At 41.3% G+C, this 19567-nt stretch overlaps 1 protein-coding gene across 2 annotated transcripts in view; it reads right to left on the bottom strand.

Annotated features, from left to right (window-relative positions):
* Nucleotides 1–227: 227 nt before the first annotated feature.
* RLIM (ring finger protein, LIM domain interacting) overlaps nt 228–19567 on the bottom strand; it is a 37793-nt gene continuing 18453 nt past the window's right edge. Inside the window, exons 2-4 of one of the 2 annotated variants that reach the window (XM_088445565.1) lie at nt 16005–16207; nt 7198–7281; nt 228–6458 (exon numbers count right to left, since the gene is read on the bottom strand). In XM_088445565.1, coding sequence (XP_088301691.1) covers nt 4627–6458; nt 7198–7281; nt 16005–16173 — 2085 coding nt within the window. In that variant the 5' untranslated portion in view covers nt 16174–16207 and the 3' untranslated portion in view covers nt 228–4626. The remainder of the gene's footprint in view (nt 6459–7197; nt 7282–16004; nt 16208–19567) is intronic. The other variant, XM_088445567.1, reaches the window with a different exon arrangement.

The raw sequence follows: 19567 nt of genomic DNA, 5'->3' as shown, positions 1-19567 counted from the left end.
GTGAGCTGGGGCTGTTGAATAAGCATTATAGCTGGAGAGGACTAAGTCATATGTCCTGTGCACTAGAATAAAACCTAGTATTTGCTTAAATACTAGCCATTACATTATTGAGCATCCTTCAATCTCACTGGATTTACAACACTTAATATATCGACGGTCTCCAGCATTAGGCCAAAGTGCTTTCTTGGCAGTAAACTTACATTTAACAAAGTATCACTCAACAAGTCTTTCATTAACAGTTATTTTATTTTTTAGAAGACAATGCAAAGCCATAAGGACTCATGGCAAGTAATCTAATGGCTAGCTCCATCATGTTTTACAAGATTTAAATCTGGAAAATATGAACTGGTTGTATACAATATTTGCAAACACTATTGACTGGTATAACTCATTTAACTATTGGAACATTCATTCTCATTGGAAACAGACATACGAATTCTATAGTTTCCCATACAGGGCAAATACCCTGCATGCTTACCTTGAATATGGCAATTCATGTGTCACTCAAATATTCTACATTCTTATCATGCAAACAGTTTTAATTTGCCTTTTGTAGAGTCTGAATACCACATTTCTGTATAGCAATCTTATGGTCGGCATGACAGAAGCTATTTGAGAATTAAACATTTAAGAGTATAATTTTGTGTAATAAAAGGTAATTTGAAATGGTACAGAAGACTTGTCAAATCTCACCAAGGTCATCGCATTACTACGGAATGTCTGGTCTATAAAAATAAAATTCCCCAGATTTTGAGAATATAATGAACCAAGGATATAATTGAGAATACAGCGATATAGTAAAATGTATTTTAAAACCTGATTAAACATTCAAGCATGACACTATTTAAAGCCAATTAAGAACAAGGGTAAATGATGCTGTTGCAGGATCTCCATCATTACTACCTTCAGCATGTGATGAGTAAATTTATACATGAACATGAGCCTAACAATCTATTATTTCTGCAGAATGCAATGGCAATAGGACTATAAGATAACATTTTACACTCCAAAACAAAATGCATATAACACAAGCAGCTTCTGACACCTCTATTCTATCTGAGGTGTTTTGGGACTAGTTTAGGCTATCTTGTCGAACATGGAAATCATTAGGGCACTTTCATGGGTTTCCTGCTTTTGGTTGAAAGGGTTGAAAAACAAAACAATGCAGAATGTTGTAATCCTGCAAGGGAAGGTTGGTGTCAGTAAAGTAGAATGCAGTCTAAACAAGCCATTCCTCAGTAGAAGACCTTACGGTGAATGAGAAGATAAATGGAGCAACAGCAGATAAACATGTGGGGTGAAATTTATTCAGCTGCAGCATTTGCCAATAGCCACGTCTAGTACTGATTAATCCCTAAATTTAAACCGCCAATCATGTTAATGGGAAACATGCAGGGTTTTGATTTTTATATGACTGCCATTTTAATTTTTGGCATTACACAAGCTAATAAGTGGTGACTTGCAAAAGTTGTTGCTCAGTAAAATTTACCCTTTGGTTTGTGTGCGCGTGCGAGGATGGGGAAAGTAAAAAGGGTGGGCTATTTGGCACATGGACCACCAGTTCCTTTTCTTCCATCAAAATTTTAGAATTCTAAAGTGTACTTTATTAACCTGAACATAACTAATTTGTATACAGTTTGCAAGTATGTCATTTATTTACAAGGTTCCTAAAGAAATAGACAAGGAAATTGGCATACTCAGTACTAATATCACAGAGCTACTATAGATATGAACAATTAGAACGTTACAAAAGTCTCCTATAGAGCCACATACAAAGCTGTGTATGGTGTAGCCTCGTGCTGCAATCTGACAAGTCATGAAATGTCTAGTTTGAATATGAGGACACACAGGAGTTTGGGTGACCGTAAACATAAATAGTTGATTCTGTGGTGTTTCAATTTTAAGCACACAAACCAAACAAACATTCTCCCTCAATTAAAAGTAGACCACAGCTAGCGAAGCAGGTCACCAACATGCTTTAAAGTAGATGGGCAGAGATTGTGTTATTTGCATAAACTGCAGTGGTCAGTGTTCCATAATCAGACTCACTGGTAACAGAGAAAAATCATAATTTACTAATCAAATTAGCAATATTTTTTACTAACAATCTGAAATTATCAGGCAGACCAGAAACACTTATGTACCCCAAGAATTCCTTTAATTCACACATCATATTTGCAAAATGTATATCAAAATTGACCTGTGGGTGGGGAAACAAACTAGAACCTTGGCACAATCATAATGTACACCATTTATTATATTTATACTTGCAGTATTTGATGAAAGCTGCATGCGGTCATAATTTAAACATTGTATTAATCCCAATAATGTACATGCTTGCGTTCTAAATGGGTACTGTACCATTTATACCATTTAACTATGCAAGGGGAAACATGAATCCCCCCAAAAAGGCATATGAGTGACGAATACAATTGATTATGGGGTCGTTGATACATATTTCATATACAGATGTCGCCAGATTCAGTGCTTGACAAGAAATAGAAGCATTGTTCTGTTTATGGTTTGTTTTAAAACATTTATTCCCATTTCAGGTTAGCAGCCTCAATTTTATTTTCACATATTAAAACATGAACTAGACCCCTTATTTCACGATAAGACAATTGCAAACGCAGTTCTTAAACTGGCAGCTAAGTGTATATGTGAATGATGAGCGAGCGTCATGTCAGACAGATTGTCTGCTACACAATAAGTACAACGGTGCAGTGGCAGGAGTATGGAGCTGCTGCTACAAAAAGCTATACATTTTAAAGAAAGTGATTTTTTTTTTATTTCAACAAGCATAGACATTTGTCATTTCACAACAAGATAAATATTCCAAATTTAAACTAAATCAGCAATTTCTACAGTATGCCATTAATATGGGCTTTCAGACATACAGAATGAGAAAAGTGTCTTTATATACACAAATCCTAACGTGAGTTTACAGATCTACATGTTGTCCTTGGTTGTTTATCAAATAAACTTAGACATTATTTTAATGAATTTGTGGTCATTTCACCCCTTCAGTGCTGGAAGGAAAGTCTTTACCTTCTCAACATGTAGTAAATAAGAATTACCCAATCCCATCCCATGGAAATTAAGTAAAAATATACAAAAAAATAAAAGTTATATTTTTGTGCATCGGAGATCCCCTTGCCCAACGAAATAAAAAAATCGGACTTGTTAGATAAAGCTATGCTGTGTTATGTATGCGTATCTTATCCAAGTGAAAGTACTCACTGCCACACATAGAACATCCAGAATGCAAGGCATAGATGCATTCTATTTTATATGCTACAGAGCAGGAAGAGCCTAAACTGTTCATAGGAAGAAATTGTACTACTGACATGTTAGCCCGTGTTAGAATTAAAGGACTCAATTTGGTTTAAGATAATTTTTTTGAAGTAAAAGAATTACTGGGTACGTTTTAATTTAGGGACATTGATAATTCAATCCATTGTCACACTCTTAAAAAAAAAACAAAAAAAAAACCTGACATTAAAATGTTAAAATAATATTGTAACTTGTTTTAAACAACCACTGTTATAAACTAACAAACACTCAGTGTGGAATAGGGCAAAAAACCATCTCAATAACTTGTAAGTGCATAGCACAAAGGATCAGATAGCTGCTGTTGGACAATTCATGTGTCAATCTTATTTTTTTAAGTTACGTTTTTGTAGTACGCCAAGACTATAAATACTGAATTGACCATTCAAGCTACAAAGAAAAAAAACCTCTTGCAATGTATTCTATTCATTTGCAATGCTCCTTGCTGCAGTCTGCAAACAAAAGTTATATATTGGCTAGGAGATAATTTGCAATACTAATAAAGAATGTAGTCAAAATGCGAGCAAACATCCATATTAAAAAAAAAATATATTTCAACGCTGATTATGCTCTTAAATGAGAACATTGACTTTAACACAAGTGAAGCAACAATCTTCATTTGTACAGCAATTTGTGGGGTTAGTGGGGAGAACCAAACAGTTCCTCTAGTTTAATGAGAATAGGTATAGTGTAGATTAAACGCATGCATAATGCAATTACAATCCAGGAAAGCACAATATGAGCAATTAACTGGTGCTTATTTATTTACATGTGCTGTACTGGTAATGCTGTCATATGGCCAGAGATTGGTACTAAATATTATAGAAAGCAAATATTCTCATAAAAAATTAACCATTTGAAGACAATTAGCATAAAAATGTACCACTGCATTTTTAAGGCTATTCCTGTAATTAAACTTTTACTTAAAACAAATAGGTGATGCTCGCAATGATCCAGCTTGCAAAGTCTAATAATCCTTTTTGTACTAATAGGGTCTTCACAGGAATCTTTCCAGCACTGAAAAAGTCTAATAGTCTGCTCCAGCAGAGGAGTAAGAAATGTTATCCTTATGGAGAAATTAGCAGGTACTTTTGTGGACTGTATTTCTTGTTGTTTTAAAACATCAAGATTTTGTAAGGGAAGGAAATTACAAATGTTTCAACAGGACAACTCACTCCAAGCCAAAACCCTAGTTTAAAGCACCACTCAAAAAGTGGCCATAAAAAGCATTTTATTTTATTCCTCTGCCCAGCCTAGAAATGGCGGCTGCTTAGTATACAGTTTGTAGTAATTTGTTTACACAACACTTTCTCTATTACCAGATACCAGAACAGCTCGGCGACAGATGGGACAAGTAGAATTTTCAGAAAGCCAGCGATCAATACAGTGGACATGGTACTCATGAGAACAGGGTAGCTTGCGCAGCTTGTTCCCTTCTGCATACTCCGTTATGCACACACTACATGTTTTCAGGGCATCATTTTCACCATAATTTCGGGTGGAGAGGTTGTCGATTTGTTCTTTGGTGAGTCCCCTTGGTTGATCATCATCATCCTCATTGAGTAAGAAAAATTGAGCCAGTCTGAGAAATGGTAGAGATCCACTTTCTTCAAAGGTAACAGATCCTCTGTTATTTCGAACCTCCCTTCTTGTGCCAGAAGTTGAAACAATTTCCTGGTTTGGTTCCTCAGGTTCTACAGGAGGGATGGGAGGTTCTACTGGCTCTGGTGCTGGAGGTGTGACACTTGCTGTTTCAATATTCTGAGTTTCACCTCCCACAACTACTGGAGGAGGGGTAGCTGCCGGAGTGCCAGGCTCTGCATCATTATCACTATACATGAAGTAGCTGAGCTCCCCAAAACCAGTCATTATCTGCCTCAGCATGGTCTGGATTGCAACCGAGGTGGTCTCACTTAAGCCAGTGTTCAGTATCCTACGGATTGGGATTCTGATGGTGCTGACATATGTCCTGACACCAGCACGCTCTGATCGTGAGAAAGTGCGTCTGAATCCTCCCCGCTCACTCTCATAAGTAACTGTGTTGTTGGGTGTCTGAGAGCGAGAGCGGGTTCTGTTTGCTATGCTGTCTCTCTGGCGATATTCTCCTGGACGCACTCGCCTAACTTGAAGATCTAAAACTATAGTTGGTGGCCTCTGACCTGTTCCTGTGGGTTCTACAGTGTCTTGAGTCTCTGTTGGTGGGGGTTGGGAAGAGGTTCTGGTCTCTGGGTTTGACAGCACCGCACTTGGATTCTGAGGCTCTGTAACAAGTGCTTGCTGTCTGGATGTTACATGCTGTCTAGTTCTGGAGCTGCCCTCTGTCTCAACTGAAGCATTGCTCAGGTATGCAGTCACAAGCTGTCTGGTTCTGGAGCTACCCTCTGCTTCTTCAAGAGTGGAAGCTTCAACAGTTTGTGATGAATTATGTTGAGCCCTTCGAACAGATTGCTCAAAAGCTCGATTCAGGGGTGATCTGCTTCTATCAGTCCTTGCTCTAATCCTTCGTTGGTCTGGACTTCTGCTTCTTGCCCTCCTTTGACCTCTTGGTGGAGTAGTTTCCTCTACGCTTACTTCTGCTGCTGCCACCACTGGAGCTGCAACTGGAGCAGCAACTGGAGCTGCAACTGGAGCAGCAACTGGAGCTGCAACTGGAGCTGCAACTGGAGCTGCAACTGGAGCTGCAACTGGAGCTGCAACTGGAGCTGCAACTGGAGCTGCAACTGGAGCTACAACTGGAGCTACAACTGGAGCTACAACTGGAGCTACAACTGGAGCTGGAGCCACAGCTGGAGCCGCAACTGGAGCTGGAATTTCAGGTTCAGCCTCTGTTTCAGGTTCAGGGTCAGGTTCAGCTTCACCCTGACTACTAACTTCCATATCTTCAACCCCAGGGGATTCTGATGAGTGTTCAGCTGAGGGCATATTTTGATTAGCAGCACTGCGATTCACATTTATTTCCAGACTAAACCTAAAATCGCCACTATTTGGATTTGTTCTGCTTACTGCCCTCCATGACTGGTTTCCTCGCTGTCCACTTCTTGTTGTATTACCAGTCTGTCGGACTGAATTCAACCAGTCAATTATTGAGTCACCATTTGAAGAGTCTTCTGTGGCCTCTCCTGTAGAAACTGAAGAGATTTTCTCTTTAATATATATATTTAAAAAAAACAACAAATAAAATACAACCTTCGTATTTATCAAGTCCTAATTACATTTAATACAGGAAGTACAAAAGCAAAATGATAAGATGAAAATGTGTACCAACAAAATGAAACAAGACAAACTAAATTAGAGTCAACAGCATAGCAAATTAAATTTTAAACAATAATTTTATTGTGCCATAGAAATAACAATGGACATCGGATTCCGAATATCAATTCCTATATGCAGTCTCAGAAATCATAACTAATTTTTAAAACATTTCGCCAGCTTTTTTAAACATTCTGCTAGGCAACCACATGGGGGACCTAATTAACCTACACACATGGCTTTCCTCCTGGCTGTTTGTATCTGGAACCACTACTTTATATGAGTGTGAGTCATCACACTTGAATGGAGTATTCATATTTTCCCAGATCAAAATGTAATAAAAGGTCAATTTTAATCGATTTCAAATCGATCTTAAATCGACCAACACAGATGTGTTTCTGGGGCTAAATCACACATTTACTAACAGACAATTTTTTATTTGTTTTTAAGTGTTAGTAAATGTGTAATTTTCCACCAGAAACATTATCAATGTTGATTGATTTGAAATCTATTAAAATTGACCTTTAGTAAATATACCCCCTAGTGTCTGCTTTTCTCATACTAGGCATGTTTTCATCACCATAAGAGTTTAATGTTACATCACTCTCACACAAGTACCTCTGTTATCATCAGTGTTTGGTTGAGGTGGTCCTTCTTTGATTTGCTGCAACCTTCTTAGCAATTCCTCTTTAGTAATTTCCCCTGAAACAAGGAATTACATGCAAGATAGTAAATATATAGCTAATGCAAATATACACATATAATTGTTGCATCTGATAATGTACCAAGGAGTTCCATGTAATAAATAAAGAAAAAAGTGTTATTGCCTCTGCTCGACTTAAAAAACTCCTGGAACACCATAGAAGATCCACCATTCTGCCTTTAAGAACCCAGCTCCTCGCGCTCTGAGCGCTTGTGTTGGGTCTCTGCCAATTTCTCAGATTTCCCAGAACAGTCACAGAAATACTTTGAAAACTTGGGGGTATGTGAAATGATCACCATTTGACAGAGCCAGCTGGAGGTAAAAAAAGTAGCTCAGATGTGCACGTAAAATGTATCTGTTGTTTCACGATGCGCAGCGTCAGAAAAATATACTGTAGGACCAGTTGGTAAAATGACAAGTTACATGAATAGTAGCAACAGCTACAGAGAAATAAGTTGTATAATTGGAACACTATGCATGTTGTATATACCTTTTAAAATATCCGCTTAGACAAATATCAATTGATCAGTGAAATATTTATCATGGCATAAATAAGCACTGAATATAAATGCACAAAGCTAATGCTCAACCATTAAAAAGCAGTTGAAAACAATGGATATTATGACAATGTACATAGTATACAGGAAACAGAGGGAAATTAAATGAGCATCGCAGGGATCCAGCTCCCAGGTTAAGTGCCCGGAACTAATCAATTGCACACACTAAAGGGTGAGGGTAATGAATCAGGGTTAGTCTTCCCATGTGTGGTAACAGCATCGTGACCGGCACTTAACACGGAAGATGCAGTTTGCAGTGTGCTAAAGAGTATCTACCGGTTTAAGGGCCAGGAGCAATGCAGCTAAATTAATAGCTCTGGGCACTTAACCCAGGAGCTGCATCCCTGTGATGCAAACTGAATTCCCCCCCATAGATAAATTATTCAATAAATATTGGAATAAAAAGGAAATTGACACCTTTTATTACTTCAATTTTTTCCATATCTGCATCAAATGAATTCACAGATTCTTCCACATATCACAAATTACATTTTGGGCTAAATATAATAGGGTGCGAGTTGTAAGAAAATGCGAGTTAAGTGCTAAACTTGCATCTCATTACAATTCGCACATGTAATAGGTGTGAGAACATGCAAAGTTGCATGTTTCTCGCATTCCTGCAACTTGCAATGGCCAAACTGGCATCCAGATATTTTCCCATGGAAAAACATACAACTCGGTCTAAAAAAAGGTACCAGCGGGCCCTTAATGCCCCACATGCTGGTGCATGCGGTTCTCCAAGTACAAGCATGCGGGGGGGGGGGACCTCTAGTTCTCCTGTAAAGGACAATATTATTTTAACTATTTTTTTTACACTATCAACTCGACACCAACAGGCCAGGGGTGAGTCCCCACTTTCCCAGGAATCCCCGGCCTAGCCCGACTAGTTAGGGGGGGATGAATGTTACAGCTGGGGATATCCCATCAAGTGCATCCCCTGGCTGTAGCATTACCCCCCTGCTAGTGGAGCTTAGTGCTGGTTCTAAAAATACGGGGGAACCCTACTCGTTTTGTTCCCTGTATTTTTAGAACCAATGACAGCTCAAAGAGCCTGGGGCTGGTTATGCATTATGCATGTATAATATCGTCAAGCAGAAGACACACAACTTTGATGCTCAATATTCCAACTGATATTCTTTTGCCCAGCATATATTTCGTAAACGGGTGGTGGAGAGGTTTCTAAGCACACACACAGTGATCGCGCAGAGCAAAGAAGTTTGTGGGTCCCAGGGACCCCTCACTTTAAAAAATTGGGGTCCTACTCCATTATTTGTGGGATGAGGTCAGGCAGCTGTCCCTCAGTGCCTGTAATGTGTAAAAATGTGCTATAGAACATATTTTGTGATGACTTCATACTTTACTATTGTTTTGTACAAATATACTGACACAAATATAGACATTAAACATGAAATATACAATCATTAAAACCACAAGACTGTAACCCAGGATAGTTAATAAAACAAAATAATGGCATCATCCATATGTGGATACATTCAGTATCCAGACAAAGGGGATGCTGGCGGTCAGAATACAGACGATGGAATCAGAACACTTGTGAGAATCCTGGCGCCGGCATTCGGAAAGTAAGCAGCGAGGTTAGGATTAGGCACTAAGGGGGGAGGGTTAGGACTAGGCACTAAGGGGGGAGGGTTAGGATTAGGCACTAAGGGGGGAGGGTTAGGATTAGGCACTAAGGGGGGAGGGTTAGGATTAGGCACTAAGGGGGGAGGGTTAGGATTAGGCACTAAGGGGGGAGGGTTAGGATTAGGCACTAAGGGGGGAGGGTTAGGATTAGGCACTAAGGGGGGAGGGTTAGGATTAGGCACTAAGGGGGGAGGGTTAGGATTAGGCACTAAGGGGGGAGGGTTAGGATTAGGCACTAAGGGGGGAGGGTTAGGATTAGGCACTAAGGGGGGAGGGTTAGGATTAGGCACTAAGGGGGGAGGGTTAGGTGCAGGGAGGTTAGGTTTAGGCATTAGTTGGGGGATGTTAGGGTAAGGAACCGGGGGGGGGGTTAGGGGGGAGGATTAGGATACTGACCGACAGGTGTCAGTAGCTTAACTCTGCCGGGATGCCAGTGTCTGGGCTCTGACAGTTTGCAGAAATAGAGCCTACTGACAGAATTACATGTGTGCAGCTTCCTATGTCACACTGATGTAATATTACATCAGTGTGACATAAGAAGCTGTACACATGTAATATATCACTTTGACATAGGAAGCTACACACGTAATATTCAAAATATTACATGTGCAGCTCCCTATGTCACACTAAGATGTTGTTGCATGTACGTAGCTTCCCATATCACACTGACAAAATATTACATTTGTGTAGTTTTATTTTACTCATTGACAAGGTTGTGACAACCTGTGGGAGGAGGGACGGGGGCGGTAGCATGATATGATCCCATGTCATGTAATGCTGGCCATACACCCGCACGATTTCGGGCCGATTGACCGATTTTCGACGGGTCATAAGATGGTTCTTGTGAAAATCGTGTATTTTTTTTAGCAAGAAACAAACCGATGCGCGCTCCCGCAGCTCCTATAATCAGATCTTATGATCAGATGTGCAGCACATCTTGTCCATCGTATCATGTGCAGATCGTGCCGTTTAATTTGTTCATGCGATCCATCGTGTGGCATTTCAAGTCATTTCAATGACTTTTTCCCTTATGAGCCTGTGAGACACAGGATCGATCTTACGACAGATCATGTGCTAACAAAAACAAACATACTGCCAGGACTGCCAGGGAGCTCCGTGGAGTCGGAAGGAAATCGTATGATGAATCGAATCTTATGGTCGTGTTGGTGTATGGCCAGCTTTACAGACCTGTCGCTCTATGACATGTGATGTAACCTCTCATGCTAATTAGCACATGTGGCGGTTGTATAGAAGCAGCCAGTGCCTCTGCCGACTGAGAAACTACAAATGCCAGCGTGATCTGTCAGATCTGAGGGGAGTCATAGGCAGTCCAGTGATACTGTAACATTACACCACGGAGATCATTACCCGGTGTGGTGCGGCAGGCACGGCAGGCTGAGCACCGCAATGATTCCTCTCCTAATCATGATCGTGTTGGCTGTGGGCACTAAGCTCCTGACAGACGGAGTACAGGCGCTTCCAAGTTCCAGCCCACACGGACTCATGACAGCGGCAGCCCCCAGCCGGCACCAGACTTCCGGCACTTCCAGGCCACGTGGTCTCTGCCGAGCAGCCAAGCTTCCGAGTCAGGACGGAGTGCAAGCGCTTCAGGCCCACACAGACTCGAGACAGGCCCCAGCCGGCACCACACTTCCTGCACCGCCATGTTGAATTCGGGCAAATGCCAATGTTGCTATGCTGCACTGCCATAGACAGGTGAATGAATCGCAGCGCGTCCTGCAGGACCTGCTCACTTTTAAAAAAGGAGTCCCTCAATGCCTGTAGTGCGTAAAACGAGCTATAGCGCATATTTTGCAATCACCGATACAGTTACAGCAAAATCTTGCCACAATCACACAGACTTTAGATTCGTTTTTGGGTGTCTTCATTGCCATAATGCCTATTGCACTCTCCCATCTTGTTACTATAATATATATTAGTTCTCGCTAGGCTGTTTCAGCAGAGCGCAGTGCCCTGCCCTATTTCTTAAAGGCAGAAAGCACCCTGCCCTCAGGCACCCCGCTGAAACACTCTGGGTTGTCCCCTCCTGCGGGCTTCAGTGTCCCGCGGGTGGCAAAACGGCGGTGCAGCGGTCACCGCCGTTGAACGGATGGCGGGCGCGTGCGCCAAGCATCCATTCACAGTGACTGCAGCACTTGGGGGCATAAGTGCGGGGCATGCCCCCCAGAGCGACGAAAAGGGGAAGCGTCAAATGCGCGCCCCCTTTTCCTTGGCCAATTGCACAGAAGTGCCCTTTCTCTAGGTCCGGCGACCTAGAGTGAACACCTAACACACACACACACATATATGTCCGGCACTCCAGTAAAACATATGTATACTTAGCTGGTTGCCTCCACAGGGATAAACAGAATGGTAAGGATGTGCCACTCCAAGCAAACAATCAAAGGCTCTCAGATGTGCATTTCTAAATGGCCTGTTTATGTGCATTTCTAAAAATACATACCTATCGATTTTGTTTTTGACATCATCTCCTTTATAGATTTTTACCCACAATGTTAATTTCATGTTTGATTAGTGCTGATTTTTGTTTTTCCTCAAAATTCTTCTAATTTTTTATGTATGGCGTTTGTTACTTATGTATCAGTCTACATGTTGTTCGTCTTGTGTATCACAGTTACCATGACTACGATGAGTCACGCTGTTGCGCCGTGCGTGATTACATCATCATTTGTGTGCCTCCGTCCAGCCAGGTGTGTGGTCCCACCCTGGTTAATGGCAGCGTCTGCACTGGGTGTTTGGCGTTATATAAGGTAAGAGATCTTTTCTTGTATCTATGTCCTGATGAAAATGCCACTTTATTAAAAAGGCATTGAAACGTTGACTATACCACCTGCCGTCTGAGAGCCTTTGATTGTTTGCTTGGAGTGCTAACACATACATACACACAGTCAGGTGCATAAATATTGGGACATTGACAGAATTTTCATATTTTGGCCTCTATTCACCACATTAACTGCAGACTTTCAGATTTAATTAATCAGGGTAATTACATCCAAATCAGGCGAACGGCGTAGGAATTACAACGGTTTCTATATGTGCCTCCCACTTTTTAAGGGGCCAAAAGTAATGGGACAAACTAAACAATCCTAAATCTAACTTTCACTTTTTAATACTTTGTTGCAAATCCTTTGCAGACAATTACAACCTGAAGTCTGGAACGCATAGACATCACCAGATGCTGGGTTTCTTTCCTGGTGATACCCTGCCAGGCCTCTACTGCAAATGTCTACAGTTCCTGCTTGTTCTTGGGGCATTTTCCCTTCAGTTTTGGCTTCATCAAGTGAAGTGCATGCTCTATCGGATTCAGGTCAGGGGATTGACTTGGCCATTGCATAACATTCCACTTTGTAGCCTTAAAAAACTCTTTGGATGCTTTTGCAGTATGCTTCGGGTCATCGTCCATCTGCACTGTGAAGCGCCGTCCAATGAGTTCTGAAGCATTTGACTGAATATGAGCATATAATATTGCCCGAAACACTTCAGAATTCATTCTGCTGCTTTTGTCAGCAGTCACATCATTAATAAATACAAGGGAACCAGTTCCATTGGCAGCCATACATGCCCACGCCATGACACTACCACCACCATGCTTCACTGATGAGGTGGTATGTTTTGGATCATGAGCAGTTCCTTTCCTTCTCCATACTCTTCTCTTCCCATCACTCTGGTACAAGTTGATCTTTGTCTCATCTGTCCATAGGATGTTGTTCCAGAACTGTAATGGCTTTTTTAGATGTTGTTTGGCAAACTGTAATCTGGTCTTCCTGTTTTTGAGGCTCACCAATGGTTTACATCTTGTGGTGAACCCTCTATATTCACTCTTGTGAAGTCTTCTCTTGATTGTTGACTGACACATATACACCTACCTCCTGGAGAGTGTTCTTGATTTGGCCAACTGTTGTGAAGGGGTTTTTCTTCACCAGGGAAATAATTCTTCTGTCATCCACCACAGTTGTTTTCCGTGGTCTTCCAGGTCTTTTGGTGTTGCTGAGCTCTCCGGTGCGTTCCTTCTTTTTAAGAATGTTCCAAACAGTTGATTTGGCCACACCTAATGTTTTTGCTATCTCACTGATGGGTTTGTTTTGATTTTTCAGCCTAATGATGGCTTGCTTCACTGATAGTGACAGCTCTTTGGATCTTGTATTGAGAGTCGACAGCAACTGATTCCAAATGCAAATGTCACATCTAGAATCATCTCCAGACCTTTTACCTGCGTAATTGATAATGAAATAACGAGGGAATAGCCCACACCTGTCCATGAAATAGCTTTTGAGTTGATAGTCCCATTACTTTGGCCCCTTAAAAAGTGGGAGGCACATATAGAAACCGTTGTAATTCCTACACCGTTCACCTGATTTGGATGTAATTACCCTCAAAATAAATCTGAAAGTCTGCAGTTAAAGCACATCTTGTTTGTTTCATTTCAAAGCCAAAGTATTAAAAAGTGAAGTTAGATTTAGGATTGTTTAGTTTGTCCCATTACTTTTGGCCCCTTAAAAAGTGGGAGGCACATATAGAAACCGTTGTAATTCCTACGCCGTTCGCCTGATTTGGATGTAATTACCCTGATTAATTAAATCTGAAAGTCTGCAGTTAATGTGGTGAATAGAGGCCAAAATATGAAAATTCTGTCAATGTCCCAATATTTATGCACCTGACTGTATATACACACACACGCGCTCAAAAACCCTGCACCTAATTGAATAGCAAAAATCCCAGGATTGTTGCTATTCTCGCACCTAATTGAATATGCCTCCAGATGTGCTGCTTATTACAGTGCAAAAAGCTCATTCGATTGTGACTGGCAAATATCACTATATCGAACTCCAGCTTCACAGCACTAACAGCTGCTAACAGTGGGAGGACCTCAACCTATATCAGACCTTCCCCATGTCTACAAGGCACCCTTCTCAGTCCAGGTTTTAAAGATATCAATGCTTGATTGCAGGTTACTTAATTAGTACCTTGTTAATGTTTATTTAACCATCTGTGCTCAAGCTTGGAAGTTCTTAAAATCTGGACTGAGGACATTTGAAGCACTGATTAATATGAAGATTGGAGGCAGTTGTATTGCTACATATAAAAATTACTTTGTTTCAGGTTCCCTTCGTAGTTAATAACAGTGAACGCAGTGAGAATACATTACATTGATATTCAATAATCTGTAATGCAGTGGACAAAGTGAAAATGGTGGTATGGCAGGGCCAGCAACAGAAATCTTATGGCCCAGTACATTCATGTTTTACTGTCCCATCCCTCCCTGGTAGATGCTATAACCCCAATACCATAACAACAAATATAATACTGTAGGTCAGAAATTGATATGATAGGACACCTCCCCTCTCCCAGTGCTCTGTGCCTCCTCAGTCTCCTCTCACATCGCCTGTTCTCCGTTCCTCCTCTCACATCGCCTCTCTGCATGCTCAGACAGGAATCCCCGCGGGATCCAGGGGAAAAGCGCCAGACGTCATTATACCGTCTCTGAGTCTAGCCTTGTGCATGTGCACTGGATGATATTCACACAGCTGCACTCCTGGAGCTCAGACACACACTCATTGATGACACGTCATGTGTCTTGCTCTGTACTGACCCTGTACCAGTGATCAGCTCTTCATGGACAGTGCAAATTTAGAAGTTCCGGTATGATATACTGGGGTAGATGTACGAAGCCCAGAAGCGGTATCAGCACACGTTATGTGCGCTGATACCGCTTCTCCCCGATGTATGATCGGGGGCCTGGGCGGTAAATGACAGGGGTGCTATGCGCCCGTCATTTATCGGCGCTGCTAACTACAAGATAGCAGCGCCGAGCGGCAAGGCCATGTACGAACGGTCATACCGCATGACCGTTTGGCCGGCTGTAGCTGTCGTTATCGACAGCTACAGGCTGGCGCCAGCCTATCCCCACAACAGGGACAGCGCTGTCCCTGCTGCAGCGGCTGCTGGCTCCAGGCTGCACGTGGGGATCTCGCGATACTTGCGAAATCCCGCACATGCTCAGTGGAGCCGGCCGGGACAGAGACACAGCGCATCAGCACTAGGCTGATGCGCTGCTGTCTCTAGCAGGTAGCGCCGGAGGGGGGAGTTAACGCTCCCCCTCTCCGGCCGATGAGATGTTCTTACATCTCATTGGTAGTGCTTCCAGCTTCGCCTCGGTTAAGAGGCGAAGCAGGAAGCGGTATAGCGACACGTTAAGTGCCGCTGTCATACATCTACCCTACTGTCTCATACCGGCACACTTCGAGCACTGCGCTAATCTAAAAGTTGTAACAGAGACTCACTTTAGTAAGCCACATCAAATATAAAATAAAATATGCATAGTGCAGACAGGCATACTTACACTGTTCTAGTTTAATAAATTCCATTGGTGCAAACAGGCAGAAGGGACTCAGACACCAGTATACAACTTTAGGGTGGTAAATAACCCTTCAATACCTAGCTATAAAACCTTCATCAATTATAAACAAGTTTATACTGAAGACTATGCTTGAAATGCATACCTGGAGTTCCTAATAAGTTATTATCTCTCATGAGACGGTAATCCTCTTCATTGAGGTTGTTCACAAATTGATAGAATGCCTCCTCTCGATCCAGCCGGTCCATCTGACTCTGGCGTTGAGAATCTGACTGTTCAGCAGTTCCTTTCCCACTAGCATCTGAACTGTCCATGTTGACTGATGAATGTAAAGATGAACCTGTCTGACTGGAAAACAAGCTGTTTGAATATACATACTATGGTAAGCATAGAAAACATTGCAATGTAGATGGAAATTTAGGGGCCAATTTCATTAAGCATGAGGTCCCATTGTAAGATTGAGTTTATGGCAATTAACATTTGTGATTTTTGCTCACTTAAAAACGAAGCTATGTTCTATGTACTGTTATTGCCAGGAAGCATCAGTGGAACCTCAACCTTCATTAAGGTAGCCCTTTAAACTGTTACAAAGTAGAACATAATTCTTCATAACTAGTTACAATAAAATAATTACAGCATTATATGCAATGTTAGATAATATAAAAAAATGGTATTGATAACAAGCCTTTTTAGACAATAGGGTCTTGCATAATCACAAATGTGTATTACATGGCAGGTGATAAATAAGGTAAGCAGTCTGAAGAATGATGCTGAAATAATAAAGACTGCTAAAAATTATTAGTATCCCTTAAAATTATTTATCATAACCATTAACCTGAATGCCATTTTTCAGGCACATATATGTTCCCTCCATTTACACATCTCAACACCCCTAACCAAGGTCCAATGCAGGGATGGGGAACCTCCTGCCCGGGGGCCGTATAAGGCCCTTAGAATCATTTGGTCTGGCCCTCTGAGCTTTTTTTCTGCTAACCTCATCTGGCTAACAGGGTGCCTAGAATGACACCCTGCAGCCAGAATCTATGCAGCAGTGCCCCCTGGTGTGTCCTTAGGGCACTTCAGATGCTCACATTGCTGCCCTAACAGCTCCCCAGAGCATCCAGGGATGCCCTGGGCATTGCTGTAATCACTGGCAATAATGCCCCCAAGTGGCATGCACCAGGCCCACTAATAACATATATACAGTACCAGTCAAAAGTTTGGACACCTTCTCATTCAATGGTTTTTGTTTAAATTATTTTTAACATAGTAGCTTAATACTGAAGACATAAAAACTATGAAACACATATGGAATTATGTTGTAAACAAAAAAAAACAAACAAAAAAAAAGTGTTAAATCAAAATGTTTTATATTTTAGATTCCTCAAAGTAGCCCCCTTTTGCTTTGATGACAGCTTTGCACACTCTTGGCATTCTCTCAATCTGCTTCATGAGGTAGTCTCCTGGAATGGTTTTGAATTAACAGGTGTGCCTTGTCAAGAATCAATCTGTGGAATTACTTACCTTCTTAATGTGTTTGAGACCATCAGTTGTGTTGTGCAGAGGTAGGGTTAGTACACAGTGGCACCACTATTTGACTACTGTTGTAATCCATATTATGGCACCAACCACTCAACTCAGTAAAGAGAAACGACAGTCCATCATTACTTTAAAGACATGAAGGTCAGTCGATACGGAAAATTTCAAGAACTTTGAATGTATCCTCAAGTGCAGTTGCAAAAACCAAACGCTATGATGCAACTGGCTCTGATGAGGACCGTCCCAGGAAAGGAAGACCAAGCGTTACCTCTGCTGCAGAGGATAAGTTCATTAGAGTTACCAGCCTCAGAAACCGCTACTTAACAGCACCTCAGATTAGAGACCACATAAAGTCTTCACAAAGTTCAAGTAGCAGACAAATCTCAACATCAACTGTTCAGAGGAGACTGCATGAATCAGGCCTTCATGCTCGTATTGCTGCGAAGAAGCCACTACTGAGGATGAACAACAAGAAGAGGAGAATTGGTTGGGTCAAGAAACACAAGGAATGGACATTAGACCAGTGGAAATCTGTACTTCGGGTCTGATGAGTCCAAATTTGAGATTTTTGGTTCCAACCGCTGTGTCTTTGTGAGACGCAGAAAATGTGAGCGGATGGTTTCTGCATGTGTGGTTCCCACTGTGAAGCATGGAGGAGGAGGTGTGATGGTGTGGGGGTGCTTTGCTGGTGACACTGTTGGTGGTTTATTCAAAATTCAAGGCACACCTAAGCAGCGTGGCTATCACAGCATTCTGCAGCGCCATGCCATCCCATCTGGTTTGCGCTTATTCGGACCAGCATTCGTTTTTCAACAAGACAATGACCCCAAACACACCTCCAGGCTATGTAAGGGATGGAGTGCTGCGTCAGGTGACCTGGCCTCCACAATCACCTGACCTAAACCCAATTGAGCTGGTTTGGGATGAGTTGGACCGCAGAGTGAAGGAAAAGCAGCCAACAAGTGCTCAGCACCTCTGGGAACTCCTTCAAGACTGTTGGAAAACCATTCCAGGAGACTACCTTATAAAGTTGATTGAGAGAATGCAAAGAGTGTACAAAGTTATCATCAAAGCAAAAGGGGGCTACTTTGAGGAATCTAAAATATAAAACAATTTGATGTGTTTAACACTTTTTTGTTTACAACATAATTCCATGTGTGTTCTTTCACAGTTTTGAGGTCTTCAGTATTAATCTAGAGAAGGCGTGCCCAAACTTTTGACGTGTGTGATAGATATTAAATCACTCACAATAATAAATAATGGGGTTTTGGTTTTAACCAAAATCCCATTATTTATTATCGTGAGTGATTTAACAATGGTGAGTGAGTGTGTGTATATATATATATATATATATATATATATATATATAATAGATTGACTTGAGAGCGACTAAGTTGCTAAGGTGTGCTCATAACGTGAGTGTAAGATAATTAGTAAATAAAAAAGCCCATGATAAAATTCATAGAGTATAAAAAGGAGGATTAGGATAAAAAAATAATAATCTACCTCCACTTTGTCCACTCAGATAAGCTGTTAAATTTATTATCTATTTTTTTAGAAAGGAATGTTTCCTTTTTTAAGTGGCATGAAATTTTTTATCCTGATCCTTCTTTTTATACTCTTGTACTGAGAGATCCGTTTTAATAGTTTATATTGCTTACTTCTATAATATTGTGTATTCCCTATGTTTCCTCCCCCCAGCCCCTCCCAATCTATGAATTTGTCTCTCTTAATAAACTGTTTATTATTTGCATATACATATTTATGCACTGGCACTTTATTTCTATGAATTTTATCATGGGCCTGCTAATCCTTGATGACCTGCTTCATTCACATGTCACCAACACAGTAATCATTACAAATATAGAAACAGAAGTATGAACACTGCTGCAAATGTATGGTTTAACTGGAGCCAAACACTCCAAAATACAAATGCAGTCTGTCACTTGGAGAATTAGCAAGTAATCCACAGGGCCAAGACAACAAGGTTGGAATCTTTAGACCTTATTGTACTAGAAAGAGACAACTAGAACTTTGTGGGCTCCATAGTAAAATTAGGAAGGGGCCCCAACGCATATAGAGCAACACCGATCTGCAAAGTTAAACTGCGCAGCCCCCCCCCCAAAAAAAAAAATCACAATACGCCAAACAGTGATACCCCCCCAGGTC

Source organism: Taudactylus pleione, unplaced genomic scaffold (assembly GCF_031769625.1).
Source record: "Taudactylus pleione unplaced genomic scaffold, aTauple2 ptg000381l, whole genome shotgun sequence".
Lineage (NCBI taxonomy): Eukaryota > Metazoa > Chordata > Amphibia > Anura > Myobatrachidae > Taudactylus > Taudactylus pleione.
Note: the sequence above shows the minus strand (reverse complement) of the source record. Positions and strands in the feature narration are given on the sequence as shown.